This window comes from Crotalus tigris, unplaced genomic scaffold (assembly GCF_016545835.1).
Source record: "Crotalus tigris isolate CLP2741 ecotype Arizona unplaced genomic scaffold, ASM1654583v1 scf7180000017690.20705106771:4171800, whole genome shotgun sequence".
NCBI classification, from domain to species: Eukaryota; Metazoa; Chordata; class Lepidosauria; order Squamata; family Viperidae; genus Crotalus; species Crotalus tigris.
In genome coordinates, this window is record NW_024096569.1 from 2,970,001 (window position 1) to 2,989,775 (window position 19,775).

Consider the following 19,775-nt stretch of genomic DNA (forward strand, 5'->3'; position numbering starts at 1 on the left):
ATTTAAGGTATTTAGATTTGTTTAGGACTTATATGTGTTTTAAGTTTTTCTTTTCTTTTTTTGAAAAATGTTAATTAAGCCTGTACTCAACTCTGGGAAGGTTGGGGGAGGGTTGGGAGGTTTGTGGAGGGGGGGAAGGGTATGGGAGGGTGGGGGGGTTCGGGGAGGGGATTTGTTTTGTAAAATTTAAAACTTTCAATAAAAAAAAAATAAAAAAAAAATAAAAGGTTCGCCATCATCACTGTTCTGTTCTGTTCTACTCTACTCTATTACTCCTACTCCATTCCCATTCCATTCTATTCTATTCCATCCCATTATTCTATCCTGTTCTGTTCCGTTCCTATTCTATTGTATTCCAGCTTCCTTCGTTGGTTTTCCTTGTCGGAAGCCGGCAAGGAAAGCCACAAACGGCAATCACATGACTCCAGGATGCTGCAGCCGTCATAAAATACCTGTCAAGTGCCCAAGGGCCTGAATTTTGATCCCACGACTTGGGATGCTGCGACGGTTGTAAGTGCGAGGACTGTTCAAAGCCACTATTTTCAGTGTCGCCGTTAATTTCGAGCGGCGGCTAAGTGGCTGGTTGTAAGTCAAGGACTACCTGTAACCTCTCCCTGCAAGTTGACACACAAAACAGACAGGCTGTGTGTTCACAAACAGGCCTTGTTCTCACCTGCTTGAAAATCCCGGGGTTTGAACAGCTGCTGGTAAGTGTTATTTTCCAGTTTGGTTTGGTGCTCAGGGGCTAAAAATCCTGACCACGAGACGCAGACGTTGCCCCGGCACAGAATGAAGATCCCTTCGTGGTTACTGGCCACCATGATGCCTTTTACCAAATCGTTGAGGAGAGACTGGACTGCCTTCTGCTTTGCGGAATTGGCCATTTTAACCGGGTCCGGCAGAATGACACGTTTCATGCAATTGACCACGCCGTTCATCGGAGCCGGGACCGACGTAATCAGAAAATCACCTTCCGGTAGCAAATACTCGCAGATCACAACTCCCGCATAGGCGATGGATAAGGAAAGAAAATAATCCTCTAAAAAAAAAAAAAAAATCAAGGATCGACGATATTAATTGAATCGACACTGGTTTTGCCTGACCTGATCCTAGAGGTCCTCGATTTATGACCGTAATTTGGGCTGGGATTTTCGACATCAGTCACTGGGGTAGGAAGTCGAGTTGTTCGCACAACCGGACCAAATAATAATAATAATAATAGTAATAGAGAAGATAGCAACAGACAGTTAAGTGCCACCTATGCAAAGAAGCTGAAGAAACAGTGGGCCACCTGGTAAGCTGGTTTAAAAAAAAGTCACAAATGACCACAGTCGGGACTGCAATTTCCATCGTTAAGCTGTCGCGGTTGTACGCTGAGTTACATCATATGACCAGACTCAATTTTACAACTATTTTTACAGCAGTCATAAGTTGGGTCACTGCAGCCTTTAAGTCAGTGGTTCTCAGCCTTTTTAATGCCGCAACCCCAACCGGTCGTAAGTCGAAGACCACTCAACCGGTTGTAAGTCGAGGACTACTCAACTGGTCGTAAGTCGAGGACTACTCGACTGGTGCAGCACCGTTTGCAGAATGGGACTTTTGGTGGGCTCAGCAGGGCAGAGACAGCCTGGACAATTCCTATTGGCTTTTGAAAGCCAATAGAATTAGACTCTATTCAAGAGAGTCTATTCTATTGGCTTCCAAAAGCCAATAGAATAAAAGGGAATAGCACAGCTAAGGAAAAGGGGGAAAAAATGGCGGACTGCATTGTTTGGCGACCCCCGTGAAATGGTCGTTCGACCCCAAATGGGGTCCCGACCCACAGGTTGAGAACCACTGCTTTAAAGCATGCTGGTTGGGAAATTCTGGGAGTTGAAGTCCATCTGCCTTAAAGTGACCAAGGTTAGGAAACTGTGTTTCAGAGGATCTCACCTGTTGGTCCAGTAGTAGCCCTCACCACAGGGTTGGGATCTGTACTCAAGCTGAAGCTGATCTCGGTCACTTCCGGCGCTGCAGGGATCAAAGAAACGCAGAACAGTAAACCCAAATGATCTACCCTTCCTCATGACCCAGCGATCCTCACCTAATTTGCCGCAAACGCCATCTTTCTCCTGTGCTACGAGATGTTCCAGTGTCTCATGAGCGTCAGTTATCTACTAGGGGTGATCTATTCGGCTAGAATCCATTTCAGGCAGGAATCTGGTCTGAGTCTCAAAGGTGCTTTTTCAAGAGGCAGGTGGACTTCCTTGTTTTCCTTTGAAGACGTTTTGCTTCTCATCCCAGGAGCTTCCTCGGCTCTGACTGGATGGTGGGGAATGGAAGGATTGATACTCCTTTGCAGTCATCTGGTCATTTGCCTTCTTTTAGAGGACTGTTGAGGCCACTTGGAGGTTTACCTGTGTTGTCAGGATCACCTGAGTAGCGCAAATGGGTGTGGAGCAGGGGTCTTCCAACTTGGCCCTTTGAGGACTTGTGGACTTCAACACCCAGAATTCCTCAGCCAGGCACGCTGGCTGAGGAATTCTGGGAGTCGAAGTCCACAAGTCATCAAAGGCCCAAGATGGAAGGCTCCTGTTTGTGGACTTCAACTCCCAGAATTCCTCAGCCAGCGTGAGGGAACTATGTCTCTTTTATTACTTGTGGACTTCAACTCCCAGAATTCCTCTGCCAGGCACGCTGGCTGAGGAATTCTGGGAGTCGAAGTCCACAAGTCATCAAAGGGCCAGGTTTGAAGACCCCTGCTTGTGGACTTCAATTCCCAGAATTCCTCAAACAATGTGAGGGAACTATGTCCCTTTTATTACTTGTGGACTTCAACTCCCAGAATTCCTCTGCCAGGCATGAGGGAACTATGTCCCTTTTATTACTTGTGGACTTCAACTCCCAGAATTCCTCTGCCAGGCATGAGGGAACTATGTCCCTTTTATTACTTGTGGACTTCAACTCCCAGAATTCCTCTGCCAGGCACGCTGGCTGAGGGATTCTGGGAGTCAAAGTCCACAAGTCATAAAAGGGCCAAGTTGGAAGAGCCCTGCTTGTGGAGCCTTCTTGGAACTGCTGAAAGGACTGTGTGGTAGACTGGAGATAGATGGTGTTGTATCCCTCCCCCTCGGTTGAGAGAGGGCTGTTCAATTTTGATATTGTACGCTGGGGAAACAAAACCACCACTTCACAAACACAGGGCACACCACAGGGGAACAAACCCATCAGGACCAGATTCAACCGTCCATCTGCCTTTAGAAGACGAAGGCCGCTCTTTCGAAGACAGCAATGTCCACATTCTGAAGAGAGAGGACCGCTGGCTTGAAAGAGGGGTCAAAGAGGCCATCTAGGTCAAAATTGTACAGCCCTCTCACAAGGGGGGGGGGAACACGATAACATCTATCTCCAATCTATCACACAGTCCTTTCAGCAGTTCTAAGAAGGCTCCATGCCCATTTGCACAACTCAGGAGATCTTGAGGACGCAGATAAACCTCCAAGTGGCCTCCACAATCCTCTAAAACAGGGCTTTTCAACCTTTTCACCCATTGTACCGCTTTTAGGATATAGCAACATCCGAGTACCCCCCGTCGCCTAGCAAGGTGTCAAAAACTTGATGACCAAATATATATATACATATATAAATAAAGGAAAAAAGCGATAAAGTACAGGTAGTCCTCGACTTACAACAGTTCTCTTACTGACTGTTCGAAGTTACAATGGCCCTGAAAAAAGTGCCCCCCAAGCCACAGCCGAGCAAGACACCTGCCTGCCTGCCCGGCCGCGCTCTTCCTCCTGTCCGAGGTTTTCATTGTTGTGAGCATTTCTTTGAGGATTGGCAATGGGGGTGGGTGGGTGGGGTGTTTGGTTTTTATTCCCCGTCTGCTGGGTGGTTGCAGCAGGTTTTGGTCACTTCACATGACCCTGGGACACTGTGACCGTCATAAATATGAATCGGTTGCCAGGCATCTGAATGTCAATCACAAGACCCTGGAGAGGCTGCAACATTACAGCTGATCGGCGCTTCTTCAGGGTTCAGCAGAAGCACCAGGATCAGTGCTGCTTTCCAGCTGACTGGTGCTTCTTCTGGGCTCAGCAGAAGCACCAGGATCAGTGCCGCTTTCAGCTGATCGGTGCTTCTTCTGGGCTCAGCAGAAGCGACAGGATCAGTGCCACTTTCCAGCTGACTGGTGCTTCTTCAGGGCTCAGCAGAAGCACCAGGATCAGCGCCGAGCTCCAGCTGGATCCTGGCGCTGATCCTGGCGCTTCCACTGAGCCCTGACAGCCCTGCAACTCCAGCTGTCTCTCGCTCAGGCTTGTGCGGTGCTGCCCCCGATTCAGCTCATTCCCCTCCCCTGCTACCCCTTTTCTAGGATGGTCGCGTCCCACCTGCCAGGTGCCCATGTACCACCGGTGGTACCCGTACCACTGGTTGAAAAGCCCTGCTCTAAAAGGAGGCAAATGACCAGATGACTGCCAAGGCGTATAAATCTTTCCATTCCCCACCGTCCAGTCGAGCCAAAGAAGCTTCTGGGATGAAAAGAGAAACGTCTTCAAAGAAAAACAATGAAATCCAGGTGCCTCCTGAAAAAAAGAAGCTTTGGGACAACCACGTCCTGGACGACGGAGAACATCCCTAGACAATCTACTCTGAGTAGCTTCGAGGTGGCTATTCAACCTCCATTTCTAAACAGGCGACGCAGCTCGCTCCCCAACCATAGGCCCCACATAGAGGTAGTCCTCGACTTACGATCCAAAATTTCCATTGCTAAGTGAAAAGGTTGACCTCTTTTTGACCCCCTTGCTCGCCACCATCCTTAAGCGAATCACTGCAGTTGTTAGTCACACGGTTGTTAAGTGAATCTGGCTTCCCCCCGTTGACTTGGCTGGTCAGACGGTCGCTAAAGGGGACACCTGGGACACTGCAACCGTCCTAAGTGTGAGCCAGGTGCCAAGTGTCTGAATGTGGATCGCGTGGCGCTGCAACGGTCGTTAAGTGTGAAAACGACCACGAGTCGCTTTTTCCAGGGCCGTCCTAACTTCGAACGGTCGCTAAACGAACTGTTGTAAGTCAAGGACTTTACCTCACTACACACTGTTGTAAGGCGAGGACTTTACCTCACTAAACAGTTGTAAGTCGAGGACTTTACAAAGCTGTTGTAAGTCGAGGACTTTACCTCACTAAACAGTTGTAAGTCGAGGACTTTGCCTCACTACACAAAACTGTTGTAAGTTGAGGACTTTACCTGTATTCAGAATCCCTTTGAATTTTGTTCTCACGCACAGGTAATTTCTCAATCAACGACCTGTGCAGGTAGTCCTTGATTTACGACAGTTTCTTTAGTGACGGTCCAAAGTTACGACGGCATGGAAAAAAGGGACTCACAGCCGTTTTTCACACTTACAACCGACCGTTGTAGCATCCCCAAAGTCACAGGATCGAAATTCGGCCAACTGGTTCATATTTACGACGGGTCGCAACGTCCCAGGGGGTCACGTGATCCCCCTCTTTGGCGACCTTCTGACCATGGGTAAGCCGAATTCGCTGAACAGCCGTGTTGCTAACTTAACGACTGCAAGGATTCGCTTGAACGACGGTGGCGAGAGACGTTGTAAAATGGGGCAAAACTCACTTGACAACGGTTTCACTGGGGCTCAACCGTGGTCGTAAGCCGAGGACCACCTGTACGAAGTCTCCTCTTGGGGCCGTCTGGCCTCGCAGAAGCCCTCCATGGACCCCCCCCAAAGCTACAACTTACAGGGGCCCTGGGTATTCCCCCACCTGGTTCAGCGGCCTGAGGACTGACTTCCCCGCTCTGGTAGTTGGGCGGGTTGAAAGCGCTGGAGGCAAGGCTCACGGTGGTTTCTGGGGTGGGGGTCTCCGCCTGGGGAAGCAAGAGAGAGAGATTGGGGGGGGGGTCTTCACACGTTTCCTAGATCCAGACCTTCCCGCTTTCGTTCACAGTGAGGCCGAGGGAGGAATAGCTTCAAAACCCTCAGAATTGGGGGAGGGGGAGAAGGAGGAGGAGGTGATGATGAAGAAAGAAAAGGAGGAGGAAAAGAGAAGAGGAGGAATGGAGGAGGAGGAGGAGAAGGAAAAGGTAGAGGAGAGGAGGAGAGGAAGAGAGGAGAGGAGAAGGAGGAGGAGAAGGAGGAGAGGAGGAGGAGAAGGGGGCAAGGAGGAGGAGGAGAGGAGGAGGAGGAGAAGAAGGAGAGGAGGAGAAGGAGGAGGAGAAGGAGGAGAAGAGGAGGAGAAGGAAAAGGAGGAGGAGAGAAGGAGAAGAAAAAGGAGGACAGGAGAAGGAGAGGAAGAGGAGGAGAGGAGGAGAAGGAGAAGAAAAAGGAGGACAGGAGAAGGAGAGGAAGAGGAGGAGAAGGAGAAGAAAAAGGAGGACAGGCGAAGGAGAGGAAGAGGAGGAGAGGAGGAGAAGGAGAAGAAAAAGGAGGACAGGAGAAGGAGAGAAAGAGGAGGAGTAGTACCAGAAGAAAAGGAGGAGGAGGAGAAAGAAAAGGAGGAGATGAAGGAGGAGAAGAAAGGAGGAGGAGGGAAAGGAGAAGGAGCAGGAGGAGGAGAGCAGGAGAGGAGTACCAGAAGAAAAGGAGGAGAAAGAAAAGGAGATGAAGGAGGAGGAGATGAATGAAAAGAGAAGGAGGAGCAGAAGAAAGAAAAGGAGAAGGAGGAGGAGGAGGAAAGAAGAAGGAGGGGGAGAGGAAGAGGAGGAGGAGGAGGAGAGGAGGAGTACTAGAAGAAAAGGAGGAGAAAGAAAAGGAGATGAAGGAGGAGGAGATGAATGAAAAGAGAAGGAGGAGCAGAACAAGAAGAAAGAAAAGGAGGAAGAGGAGGAGGGATAGAGGAGAAGCTAAAACAAACCAAGGCAAGTCATGTCCACAAAGATCACATCAGCAGTTCTCAACCTCGGCCCCTTTAAGATGCGTAGACTTCAACTCCCAGAATTCCCCATCCAGTTGAAAGCCACGCTGCTCAGAGCTGTCTCCCTAATCTGGATGTCCTTTCTCCAAGAGCGTGGCATGGGGACAGAGTAAGCCCCCCCTCCTCCATCTTGGCCCCATCCAGGCCAGGCCTCCCTCCCTCCCCTCCGGGGTCTCAACCAGCTCCGTCTTCACCCCTTACCCTCTGCAGCTGCAAAAGGGAATCTGCTGGTGGCTGGATCACCTCCCTGGGACTCGCCGACGCCTCGGGGCTGCTGGCATCGCCCATTCTCTCCCGCTTGGTCTTCCGTAGTTTGGCCTTCTTGCCTTGAAAGAAAGAGAGAAAAGCCCAATTTAAGCCATATCCTGTTTCCCCTCAACAGCCCTGCAAGGTAGGCCAGGTCAGAAAAAGACAGCAAGGATTACAGGGCTCCCGTTTCTCAACTCAGCTGCTGGAAGAGGTGAGGACTTCAACTCCCAGAATTCCCTAGCCAGCTTGGAAGTGGAAGTCCACCCATCTCGAAGCACGCTGGAGTAGGGAATTCTGGGAAATGATGTCCACCCATTTTAAAGGATGTTGCCTGGAGAATTCTGGGAGTTGAACTACACACCTCTTAAAGCAGGGGACTTCAAACTTGGCCCTTTCATAACTTGTGGACTTCAACTCCCAGAATTCCTCAGCCACGCACACTGGCTGAGGAATTCTGGGAGATGAAGTCCACAAGTCATAAAAAGGGCCAAGTTTGAAGAACCCCGTCTTAAAGCATGCTGGCTAGGGAATTCTGGGAGTTGAAGTCCACCCATCTTGAAGCATGCTGCCTGGAGAATTCTGGGAGTTGAACTACACACCTCTTAAAGCAGGGGTCTTCAACCTTGGCCCTTTTATGATTTGTGGACTTCAACTCCCAGAATTCCTTAGCCACGCACGCTGGCTGAGGAATTCCGGGAGATGAAGTCCACAAGTCATAAAACGGCCAAGTTTGAAGACCCCTATCTTAAAACATGCTGGCTGGGGAATCCTGGGAGTTGAAGTCCACACCTCTTAAAAGCAAAATGGCTGGGGCAGGGGTAGGCAACCTTGGCTCTTTTATGACTCGTGGACTTCAACTCCCAGAATTCCTGAGCCAGCCACGCTGAGGGGAAAGGGAGAGGTTTCCAAGCTGAGCCGTACTGGCTCAGGAATTCTGGGAGTTGAAGTCCACCAGTCATAAAAGAGCCAAGGTTGCCTAGCCCTGGGCTGGGGAATTCTAGGAACTGAGGGCCTCGGAGGATGGCTTTTGCAATACTTGAAACGTGGTTTTTGTAGTACTGTAATTAACGTGGGTTTTCTTGCATTTTAGAGTTGCTTTTTCAATTGTTTTGCCGATAATCTCCCATAAATCTTAACCTTCCAGAAAAAGGCCTCTCTTTCAGCAACTGGGCTTGGCAGGAGAGCATTCAGTACATTGTAGATAACAATTTTGTGTTTATCTTTTCGCAAGTCTCTGCCCACAAAGGAAACAGTCAAGCCCAACCTTGGGAAGCTCCCAGAATGTATCTTTAGTACCCAAACCCATTTTGAGGTTTTTTTTTTTCCTTTAGCAAATGTTTCTTTTGCTTTTATTCCGAATACAAGGCCCTTTTCTAGGGTTACGCTGCAATTCTTGTGAGGTAACTTAACAGATGACAACTTCTAAACCAATCGACCTTTGCTTCGAAATTCTTTGTCGTGCTAACTATAAAAGTAAATGTAATCCATTTTGGGGGGTTCCCCCTTTTCATAGGGAGACCGTACTTTGTCAGAATATATTCTAATAAATCGCTTTTAAATGATTTTCCGACTTGGTTGCTTATTGGAAAAGGTAAACCAAAGTAGAACCTAGAACCAGATTTGGCCATCAAAGCTAAAATCTTCCTATCTTAAAGCATGCTGGCTGGGGAATTCTGGGAGTTGAAGTCCACGCATCTTAAAGCATGGCTGGCTGGGAATTCTGGGAGTGGAAGTCCACCCATCTTAAAGCACGCTGGCTTGGGAATTCTGGGAGTCAAAGCCCACCCATCTTAAAGCATGCTGGCTTGGGAATTCTGGGAGTCGAAGTCCACGCATCTTAAAGCATGGCTGGCTGGGGAATTCTGGGAGTTGAAGTCCACCCAACTTAAAACAGGCTGGCTGGGGAATTCTGGGAGTCAAAGCCCATCCATATTAAAGCACGCTGGCTTGGGAATTCTGGGAGTTGAAGTCCACACATCTTAAAGCAGGCTGGCTGGGGACTTCTGGGAGTTGAAGTCCATGCATCTTACAGCATGCTGGGTGAAGATTTCTGGGAATCGAAGCCCATCCATTTGAGGCAATGGTGGTTAGGGAATTCTGGGAGTTGAGTTCCGCCCATCTTAAAGCTGCCTGCTTTTAATATCTGTTTCCCCAAAATGGCCGCTACTCGTCGAATGCAGCTTGTGACACGTTGCACCAAGCTTGTGCAGGCCTTGAACCAGCTAAGGTACAGAAATCCAGAGTATCTGGGCTGGTGTTCGGAGACCTGGGTTCAAATCTTCCTTCCTGCTGCTTTCTTTCCTGGCCTTGCCTACCTGGAAGGTGGTTTGGAAAGCAAAAAGTAACAAACTTTGATGGGAGCCAGCTAAACAATGTAGGAGAAAAGTGAGATACCGGATGGGATTAATAATGTGCAAATTCTGGAATTCCTATAAAGGGGATCGATTGGTGAAAAATATCCACTCTCCCCCCCCCCCCAAGACATGTTCCTGGGCCAGACTGCTCACCATCCAAGACACATATCCCCCAGGCCCATAATGGCTGGGGCTGATGGTAATTGGAGTCCCCCGTAGCTCCACAAGGCACAGGAAGACTCTGCAAAGAAAACCCAGAGCATTTCCTCACCCAGCACCTGCTCCAGGATCGGCACCAAGCGATACACTTTGTAAGGCTCCGTGATGTCCAGCCGGGAACGGGACTGCACTTCCTCGAACTCGGGACTTTTGCTCAAAGCGCAGCGGACCCGGGTCTTCCAAGTTGCCGGGTTGCTTTCTCCGGGGTTATACTTTCCTTTATAGATAGCCCAAGCCTAGAAAAGGAACATTTATTTATCTATCATCCATCCATCTATCCATCCAATCTCTCTCTCTCACACACACACACAAACCCACACAGTCTCCATCCATCCATCCATCCATCCTAGAACTAAGGAGTAACGTCCTGACAGTTAGAACAATTAACCAGTGGAACAACCTGCCTCCAGAAGCTGTGAATGCTCCAACACTGGAAGTTTTTAAGAGACTAGACAGCCATTTGTCTCAAATGGTATAGGGTTTCCTGCCTGAGCAGGGGGTTGGACTAGATGACCTCCAAGGTCCCTTCCAACTTTATTATTATTACTATAACGACTACCGCTTCTGACTAGGATGTAGCCACCAATTCCCGGCCTCCCCTTTCCACCCCATCTACCAACTCAGCACCTTGAAGAAGCCGGCGTCTTCATCCTGGCGGAATTCGTGCTTCCCGGCGTGTTTCCACGGGATACGGAACATGGTCTTGGCCGGAGGGTCATCCCAAACCAAACCTGGGAATTTCCCGCTCTCCACCTGCTCCACGGTCCAGTCGCGGAGTTTCCGGGTGGATCGTATCCCTCGCTTGGAAGTCGCCATCTACCAGGAGAGAGAAAAAAAAATGATAATGCAGTTGGTCCTCAACTTACAACGGTTCACTTAACGTCTGTTCAAAGTTACAATGGTGTGGGGGAAAAAAAAGTGACCGGAGAGAGGGGTTGATAGTTCAGCAAGTTCTTTTTTTTTAGAGTATTTATTTATTTGTTTACTTATGTATTCATTCTTTTTTATAATAATGATAGATAGATAGATAGATAGATAGATAGATAGGTAGATAGATAGATAGATAGATAGATAGATATAGATGTCTATCTATATCTATCTATCTAGACCAAGGGTAGGCAATCTTGGCTCTTTTATGACTGGTGGACTTCAACTCCCAGAATTCCCGAGCCAGCACGGCTCAGCTTGGAAACCTCTCCCTTTCCCCTCAGCGTGGCTGGCTCAGGAATTCTGGGAGTTGAAGTCCACGAATCATAAAAGAGCCAAAATGGCCTACCCCTGCTCTAGACAGACAGATAGAAATATCTATCTATCTAATCTATCTATCTATCTATCTATCTATCTATCTATCTATCTATCTATCTATCAATCTATCAATCTATCTATCTATCATCTATCTATCTACACACAATAAAATAATAATAAAAAATAAAATAAAAATAAAATAAAATAAAAGCCTGAGAGAAAAATAGATGAAAAGCTCATTCTTAAAAAGAATAACAATCCAGATTTGGAAAGAACTTCAAGCAGACAAGGGCTAGCAAAAAAGACCTCAAGGAAGTTTCAGTGAGAAAACACATCGCACACCACCCACACAAAGGTTTCTTTGTTGAACTTCAAATAACCTCAGAAAATCAGAGATATGAGAGAGCAGCTCTTGGGCAGCTGTACAAAGAGAGGAAGAAAGATATTAAATAAATAAATAAACAAGAGAGAGGGGGTGGAATTCGGATTATTATTATTATTATTTATTAAAACCTAAAGCAGAGGGAAAATAAAGTAATGATCAAAAAAGACCATGTGGAGGAAGGAAAAAATAAAATACCGTAAGGAATGGTTCAAACCAGAAAGATGGGTAACTTTAGAAATCAACTACTGTTAAGTCAAGCAATACAATCTCTTCCATAGAAATCAAGATGAATGAATCAATGAATCAATTAATCAATTAACTAATCAAATCTCTTCTAAATAACCAGGTTAACAAATAAATAAAAATAAAATATCTTCTAAAGAGATAGATAGATCGATAGATAGATCGATAGATAGATCGATAGATAGGAGATAGATAATAACAATAATAAAGTTGGAAGGGATCTTGGAGGTCATCTAGTCCAACCCCCTGCTCAGGCAGGAAACCCTATGGACTAGGTGTTCACTGATTCGTTGATTATCTTTTCCAGAATCTTCCCAGGTATTGAGGTCAGGATGATAGGTCTGTAATTTCCTGGATCCATTCCCCCCCCCCCGCTTTTTTCTGAAGATGGGAACTACATCAGCTCTTTTCCAGTCATGTGGTAGATCCAGGATCTTTGAAAGATATAATTCAGTGGTTCTGAGATCACAACTGGCAGTTCCTTGAGAACCTTGGGGTGTAATCCGTCTGGTCCTGGTGATTTGAACTCGTCTAGGCTGGACATTTTCTTGCCTATCTTAACTTGTGTTTCTAATCTGTTTTTTATGGTACTGTTTTTGATAGGTTGGACCAGTGGTGGCGAACCTATGGCACGGGTGCCAGAGGCAGGACTCAGAGCCCTTTCTGTGGGCACGCGCACCATGCCCTGGAGATGGCAACCGTCTCTCTTCAACCAGCTGCCCACTAACTCACCGAGCTCCCATGTGGCCGGATGCATCCCAGCATGGCTGGTTTCCCTCCCCCCTCATCCCATCCCTCCTGGCCTCGCATGGCCTCACATGCTACTACATGCTGCTGTTGACGGACAGTGTCGGCCCCCAGGCGCTCGCTGGCCTCTGTCTGCGGGGGCCAATGGTGTCAGGCAGCAGCCACTCTGGCCCCTGCACTGCCTTTCCCTGCAACAATGGCACCCCTGCCCTGCTCGCCTCCCCTCACCCCGCAGGACGAGTCTCCTGCCCACTGTCCCACCCACCAGAGACCCCCTGGATCTCCCCCAACCCTGTCCGGCCCTCACAGGAGTCAGCCACGCCCACCTAGTGGGCCATGCCCACCTGGCATCTGGCGATAAATAAGTGGGTTTTGGGGTGCAGTTTGGGCACTTGGATCTCTAAAAGGTTCGCCATCACTGGGTTGGACTGTTTCCTCCCTTTGTGTAAAGAAGATGCAAAAAACGAGTTAAATGGTTCTGCTTTCTCCCTGTTGCTTGTCACCTTCTTGCCACTTTCCCCCACTAATGGACCAATCATTGCCTTCATTTTTTTCTTGTTTTTTTACACGTTGAAAGAAGCGTTTTTTGTTATTTTTGACTTTGGTCGCAAGCCTTAGTTCATTTTGAGCCTTAGCTTTCCTCACTTCATCTTTGCAGGCTCGGGCTATTTGCTGATATTCTGCCTTAGTTATGTGCCCCTCTTTCCACTTTTTATACTTGTCCTTTTTATCTTTCAATTGATCAGAGAGTTCTTTATGCAGCCATGCTGGTTTCTTTTGAGAGCTGTTATTTTTCTTTCTTTGTTGGTATTGTGCTAGACTGGGCTTTTATTATCTCACTTTTCAAAATTTCCCAAGCTTCTTGAGTTGTTTTCCCCTTGAGGATACTCATCCATGGAATCCTTTCCAAGCCCTCTCTAGGTTTATTAAAATTAGCTCTCTTAAAGTCCAAGACTCTATGACTGTGTTCTATTGCTTGTGCTTCCAGAATGTTGAATTCCAATATTGCATGATCTCTTCCCCCCCAAGGTTCCTGTGGCTTCAACACCTTCTATCATTTCATCTCTGTTAGTGAGGATTAGATCCAATATGGCTAATCCCCTAGTTCCCTTCTCTACTTTTTGGGAGACAAAGTTGTCTGCTAGGTTTGTCAGGAATCTGTTTGATCTTCCAGTTGGTGGAAGATGATACAGATTAGATAGATAGATGTAGATGATATAGATAGATGATAAAAGATAGATAGATAGATAGATAGATAGATAGATAGATAGATAGATAGGAAGATGTTTTATTTATCTATATCTATCTAAGAATGAAAGAAACAGTTGTTGTTGTTAATTGTTAATAGCGAAGTCGTGTCCGACCCATCGGGACCCCATGGACAACGTTCCTCCAGGCCTTCCTGTCCTCTACCATCTTCTGGAGTCCATTTAAGCTCATGCCTACTGCTTCAGTGACTCCATCCAGCCATCTCATTCTCTGTCGTCCCCTTTTTCTATTGCCCTCCATCTTTCCCAGCATTAGGCCCTTCTCCAGTGAGTCCTTCCTTCTCATTAGGTGGCCAAAGTATTTGAGTTTCAACTTCAGGATCTGGCCTTCTAAAGAGCAGTCGGGGTTGATCTCTTCTAGGACTGACCAGTTTGAACGCCTTGCAGTCCAAGGGACTCGCAAAATAAAATCTCTTCTACAGAAATCCAAGAAACAGACAGACAGACAAATAAATGAAACTTCTTCTGCAGAAAGCAAATAAACAACAACAGCCAAAACATTATTGATTTAAAAGAAGTTACAGGTGGACAATTTACTGCTTGCCTTTCCCCTAACTGGGGATGGCTACCAATCAACCATCTTCCACCATCCCCAAAAATGAAACATATAAAATGACTTCAAAACTCAACGGATTTTCGCTCTTCTGCAAAACCCTGTTTTAACTTGGGATGCCTCTCCCTCCCACCCGTCCCTTGACCCAAACTAAGGAAGCAAATAACAACAACAACAATTGTTGATAAGAAAGACAAAAAAGTCTGGATAGTGGATGTGGCAGTGCCTGGAGACAGCAGAATAGACGAGAAAGAACTGGAGAATATAACATAATACAAAGACCTACAAATAGAAATAGAAAGACTATGGCAAAGGCAAGCAAGGGTGGCACCAATAGTGATAGGCACCTTGGATGCAATCCCAAAACAACTGGAGCACCACTTGGACACCATCATCAGCATTGACAAATTCACCATCAGTCAATTGCAAAAGGCGGCCTTACTAGGAACTGCTTCCATCCTGCGACGAGATCAGTGATACCATCATACATCCACATTTGCCTATCCCAGGTCCTTGGTAAGGACTCGATAGGTAGACAAAAATGCCAAATCCAGTCTGAACATCTGGCTGACTGACTAATCATCATCAACAACAACAATAATAATAATCCACATCTGCCTATCCCAGGTCTTTGGTAAAGAGTACTCGATGGCCGACTGTGATGATGATGATGATGATGATGATGATGATAATAATAATAATAATAATAATCCACATCTGCCTATCTCAGGTCCTTGAAAAGGATTCGATAGGTAGACAAAAATGCCAAACCCAGTCTGAACATCTGGCTGACTGTGCGATGAATATTATTATTATTATTATTAATAATAATAATAATAATAATGAGATACATGGAAATTTTGAACTTATCAGACCTAAATATTCTGACTTTGCAAACCCCAAACCCCTCCTTACTTGGAACTGCCTATATATACTCAGACGCTCCCTTAAAAGCCTTTAGGTCCTGGATTAGGACTTGAACTCTTAAGTTTTTACCAGTCCCAGACTTTGAGTCAAACGAAAGATTAAATCAATAACAACAATAATGATAATAATAGGAGCTCCGGACGGGTGGGATCACAGTCCCCATCACCCCCAGCCAACCGAGGAGGATGGTTTTGCCCGTTCACTGCCACACCTTTGAGGGAAGATCAAAGGAAGAAAGAAAGGAAGAAAGAAAGAGAAAGAAAGAGAAAGAAAGAAAGAAAGAAAGAGAAAGAAAGAAGGAAAGAAGGAAAGAAAGAAAGAAAGAAAGAAAGAAGGAAGGAAAGAAAGAAAGAAAGAAAGAAAGAAAGAAAGAAAGAAAGAAAGAAAGAAAGAAAGAAAGAAAGGCTAGCCACATTTATTTTTTTTTAAAAAAAAAAGTCGCAGGAGACATTCAACCCCTTAATGCCTTTTCAGCAGCAGCGCCTGGTTTACTAGTATGCTGGGTTTTGGGTTTTTTTAAACAACGACAATAATAACAACAACTAGAGTCCGATGCAACCTATCCCGTAGATAGATAGATAGATAGATAGATAGATAGATAGATAGATAGATAGATAGATAGATAGATAGATAGATAGATAGATGAGAGAGAGAAGGAGGGGAGAGGGAGCGAGCGAGCGCGTGGCGCAATAGTTGCATTTAAAAATAAAAATAAAAAATCAAAGCATACCCCGTTTGCAAAAAAGAACTTAAAAGTTAGCCAGGCATCTTTGCCTAAAAAAACAAATGCAAACGGCTCGCGCCCGTTTGCATAGAAGCCAGCAAACCAATGAAGAAACAAACAAAGAAAGAAATAAATCGGGCACGTTTGCATAAAAAGTAAATAAACTTTTTTTTTCCAAGGGAGTTTAAGACGGTTGGGGGGGGGGAAGAAGAGGAGGAGGAGGAGGAGGAAAGTCCTACCTGTACCCCCTCCCTGGGCTTCTCCTTTTCCTTTTCTATCTCCTTCCCTTCTTCTTCCTCCCTTCCGATGCTCAGCCCGGTCAAAGCGGCGGCGGCGGCGGCGGCGACTCCCGGGCTGCCAGCTGACGCCCGGCCCCGCCTGTTCTCCCTCCGGTCCGCCCCCTGGGCCCCGCCCCAATCCGTTTCTTCGTCCCTTTCGCCTCCTTCCCAGAAATCACGTGCTGCGCCTGCCCACGCTGCGCCGACCACCAGAGGGCGACAGAGAGCAGGCGCTTTTCCTTTTTTCTTTCTTTTAAAAAGCGGAATATTGTATTCTGTATATCTAGCCATCCTCTCTTTTATCTCTTTCATCCGTCTGTCATTTCTGTCATCTATTTTGTCATCTCTGTCTCTATCAACAACGGCAACGGATGGAAACTCATCAAGGGGAGAAGCAACCTAGAACTAAGGAGAAACTTCCAGGCAGTTAGAACAATTAACCAGTGGAACCACCTGCCTCCAGAAGCGGTGAATGCTCCAAACACTGGAAGTTTTTCAGAAGAGACTGGACTGGTCCGAAATGGTATAGGGTTTTCTGTCTGAGCAGGGGGTTGGACTAGGTGACCTCCAAGGTCCCTTCCAACTTTATTATTGATCATCGCACAGTCAGCCAGATGTTCAGACTGGATTTGGCATTTTGTCTACCTATCGAGTCCTTACCCAGGACCTGGGATAGGCAGATGTGGATGTTTGATGGTATTACAGGTATCGTCGCAGGATGGAAGCAGTTCCTAGTAAGGCCGCCTTTTGCAATTGACTAATAGCGAATTTGTCAATGCCAATGGTGTTCAAGTGGTGCTCCAGTTGTTTTGGGATTGCACCCAAGGAGCCTATGACTATTGGTACTACCCTTGCTTGCTTTTGCCACAGTCTTTCTATTTCTATTTGTAGGTCTTTGCATTTTGTTATCTTCTCCAGTTCTTTCTCTTCTATTCTGCTATCTCCAGGCACTGCCACGTCCACTATCCAGACTTTTTTGTCTTTCTTATCGACAATTGTTAAGTCTGGGGTGTTATGTTGCAGGTGCTTGTCTGTTTGAATTCTGAAGTCCCAGAGCAGTTTAATTTTATCATTTTCTATGACTTTCTCTATTTTATGATCCCACCAGTTTTTGCTTACAGGCAAATGATATTTTTTGCAGATCTTCCAATGCACCATTGTTGCTACTTTGTCATGCCGCTGCTTGTAATCAGTCTGTGCAATCTTCTTGCAACAGCTTACCAAGTGGTCCACTGTTTCTTCAGCTTCTTTGCATAGGCAGCACTTACTGTCTGTTGCTGTCTTCTCAATTTTGACTTTGTATGCATTTGTCCTTAAGGCTTGGTCTTGTGCAGCCAGAATTAGTCCCTCGGTCTCTTTCTTCAATTTTCCTGCTCTTAGCCATTGCCAGGTTTTATTATTATCTGCTTTCCCAGCTATTTTTTTAATGTATTGGCCATGTAGTGCTTTGTCTTCCCATGCCTCTATTCTGTTCTTCATTTGGTCTTTCTTGTAGGCCAGTTTGGTCTCTCCAGTAGTTAGTAAGCCTTCCTGATATACTAATTTCAGTGCATCTTCATCATTGTTCTTCAGATATTCTTCCAAAGCCATTTTTTCTTCTTCAACCATCTGATGTACTTGTAGCATTCCACGCCCACCTATTTGCCTTGGTAGATAAAGTCTATCAATGTCACTGCGTGGATGAAGGGCATGATTCATTGTCATTATTTTTCTGGTCTGCCTATCCATTGCTTTTAGTTCTGCTTGAGTCCAGTCCACTATTCCAGCTGTGTACCTAATGACTGGGATTGCCCAGGTGTTGATTGCCTTTATGGTATTTCCTCCATTGAGTTTGGATTATTATTATTATTATTATTATCTCTCATCTTTTTATCATCTATCATTCATCAGTCTATCTATCCTATAATCTATTATCTATCAATATATCCATCGTTTATCTATTTATCCATCTATCATCTATCTATTATCTATCTTATCTGTCCATCTATTCTATGCCTGTGTCTCTATTATCTCTTATCTATCCATATATTCTGTCTCTATCCATCCATCCATCATCTTATCTGTCCATCTAGTCCAGTGGTGGCGAACCTATGGCACGCGTGTGTGGGCACGCGCGCCGTCGCCTCAGTCCTGGGCCTTCAGCTGGATTTTATAAAACCTTTTCGCTTTAGGCCTCCGCCGCCATGTGCAAAAAAAAAAAAAAAAAAAAAGGGAGGGGGGTTCAGTCAATTTTAACTTCTTGCGGGGAAAAAAAATCTTGCAAAGTTGGAATTGATAGATTTAACTTTTTTAGTCCCCACCCAGCATCCGACGATGCGTAAGTGGGTTTTGGGTTGCAGTTTGAGCACTGTCTCTAAAAGGTTCGCCATCACTGGTCTATTCTGTCTGCCTGCCTGCCTATCTCTATCTACCCATCTATCCACTATCTATCTTATCTATCCATTTATCTTGTCTGTCTCTATTTATCCATCATCTATCCATCTATTATCTTTTATTGTCTCTAGCCATCTATCCATTATCTATCTTATCTATCCATCTATTCTATATCTGCCCATCTATCCATTATCTTATCTGTCCATCTAGCTTGTCTCTACCCATCATCTATTCATATATTATCTAGCTTATCTGTCCATTTTGTCTGTCTGTCTGTATCCATCCATCCACCAATATCTATCTATCTATCTATCTATCTATCTATCTATCTATCTATCTATCTATCTATCTATCTATCTATCTATCTATCTAATCTTTATCTTATCTTTCTCATTTATCTGCCTGCCTATCTATCATCTATTTCTATCTCTACCTCTACCTATCATCTATTTATTTTTCTTTCTATCATCTATTTCTGTCTGTCTGTGTACCTATCATCTATTTCTCTATCTATCTATCTATCTATCTATCTATCTATCTATCTATCTATCTATCTATCTATCTATCTATCATCTATTTTTATCTGTACCTCTACCTATTTCTCTATCTATCTATCTATCTATCTATCTATCTATCTATCTATCTATCTACCTACCTACCTACCTACCTACCTACCTACCTACCATCTTCCTTGTCTATAATCTATCACACATCTATTATGCTTCTTTCTCATCTCTCTTTCTATTTATCTTCTTGAAGTCCACACATTTTAAACTGGCCCAGGTTGAGAAAAACACTGCCTCAAAGACTTAAATACTGAAAAATGGAGAATGCTCTTGGAAGAAAACTGAATTACCATTTTTGGGCAAGCAGAATTTCTACAGCGATGCCAATATCCCATTCAATAACGGTGTAAGGAAGAACCTTGGGGGAAAATTGCCGTTCTTTGGACAACTGACGTCCTAGAGGTATAAAACATTCAAATCATACAGAAATCCTCCCACTATTTAGGAAGAAATAGGAAAATGATCCGAAGCCGCCTGTAAGACATTGCACGTTTCATTTTATTATATAAATAAGATGGTGCCATTTAGAATTTCTCTGCGATGTAATTGCATCGGGACACGGTTCCTAAGAACCCGTATCGACGAATTCTGAATTCGCAAAAGGTTTTCCACAAATTTGGGAGAAAAGGAAAAAACACCACCCAGAAATTTTTTGGGGTGACGCCTATTTTTGGTCCATGAAAAAAAAAAAATCTAAATGCTAGGACCTGGGGATCATATTAACCACAAAGC

At 45.4% G+C, this 19,775-nt stretch overlaps 1 protein-coding gene across 2 annotated transcripts in view; it reads right to left on the reverse strand.

Moving 5' to 3' along the window:
* The window catches only part of IRF9 (interferon regulatory factor 9), a 23,962-nt gene extending 4,332 nt beyond the window's left edge, over positions 1-19,630 (reverse strand). The window contains exons 1-7 of one of the 2 annotated variants that reach the window (XM_039338065.1): positions 19,334-19,630; positions 10,362-10,550; positions 9,787-9,970; positions 7,114-7,238; positions 5,764-5,866; positions 1,933-2,010; positions 674-1,039 (exon numbers count right to left, since the gene is read on the reverse strand). In XM_039338065.1, coding sequence (XP_039193999.1) covers positions 674-1,039; positions 1,933-2,010; positions 5,764-5,866; positions 7,114-7,238; positions 9,787-9,970; positions 10,362-10,550; positions 19,334-19,378 — 1,090 coding nt within the window. In that variant the 5' untranslated portion in view covers positions 19,379-19,630. Of the gene's footprint in view, positions 1-673; positions 1,040-1,932; positions 2,011-5,763; positions 5,867-7,113; positions 7,239-9,786; positions 9,971-10,361; positions 10,551-16,065; positions 16,258-19,333 lie in introns of those variants that run through there. The other variant, XM_039338066.1, reaches the window with a different exon arrangement.
* Positions 19,631-19,775: the final 145 nt, after the last annotated feature.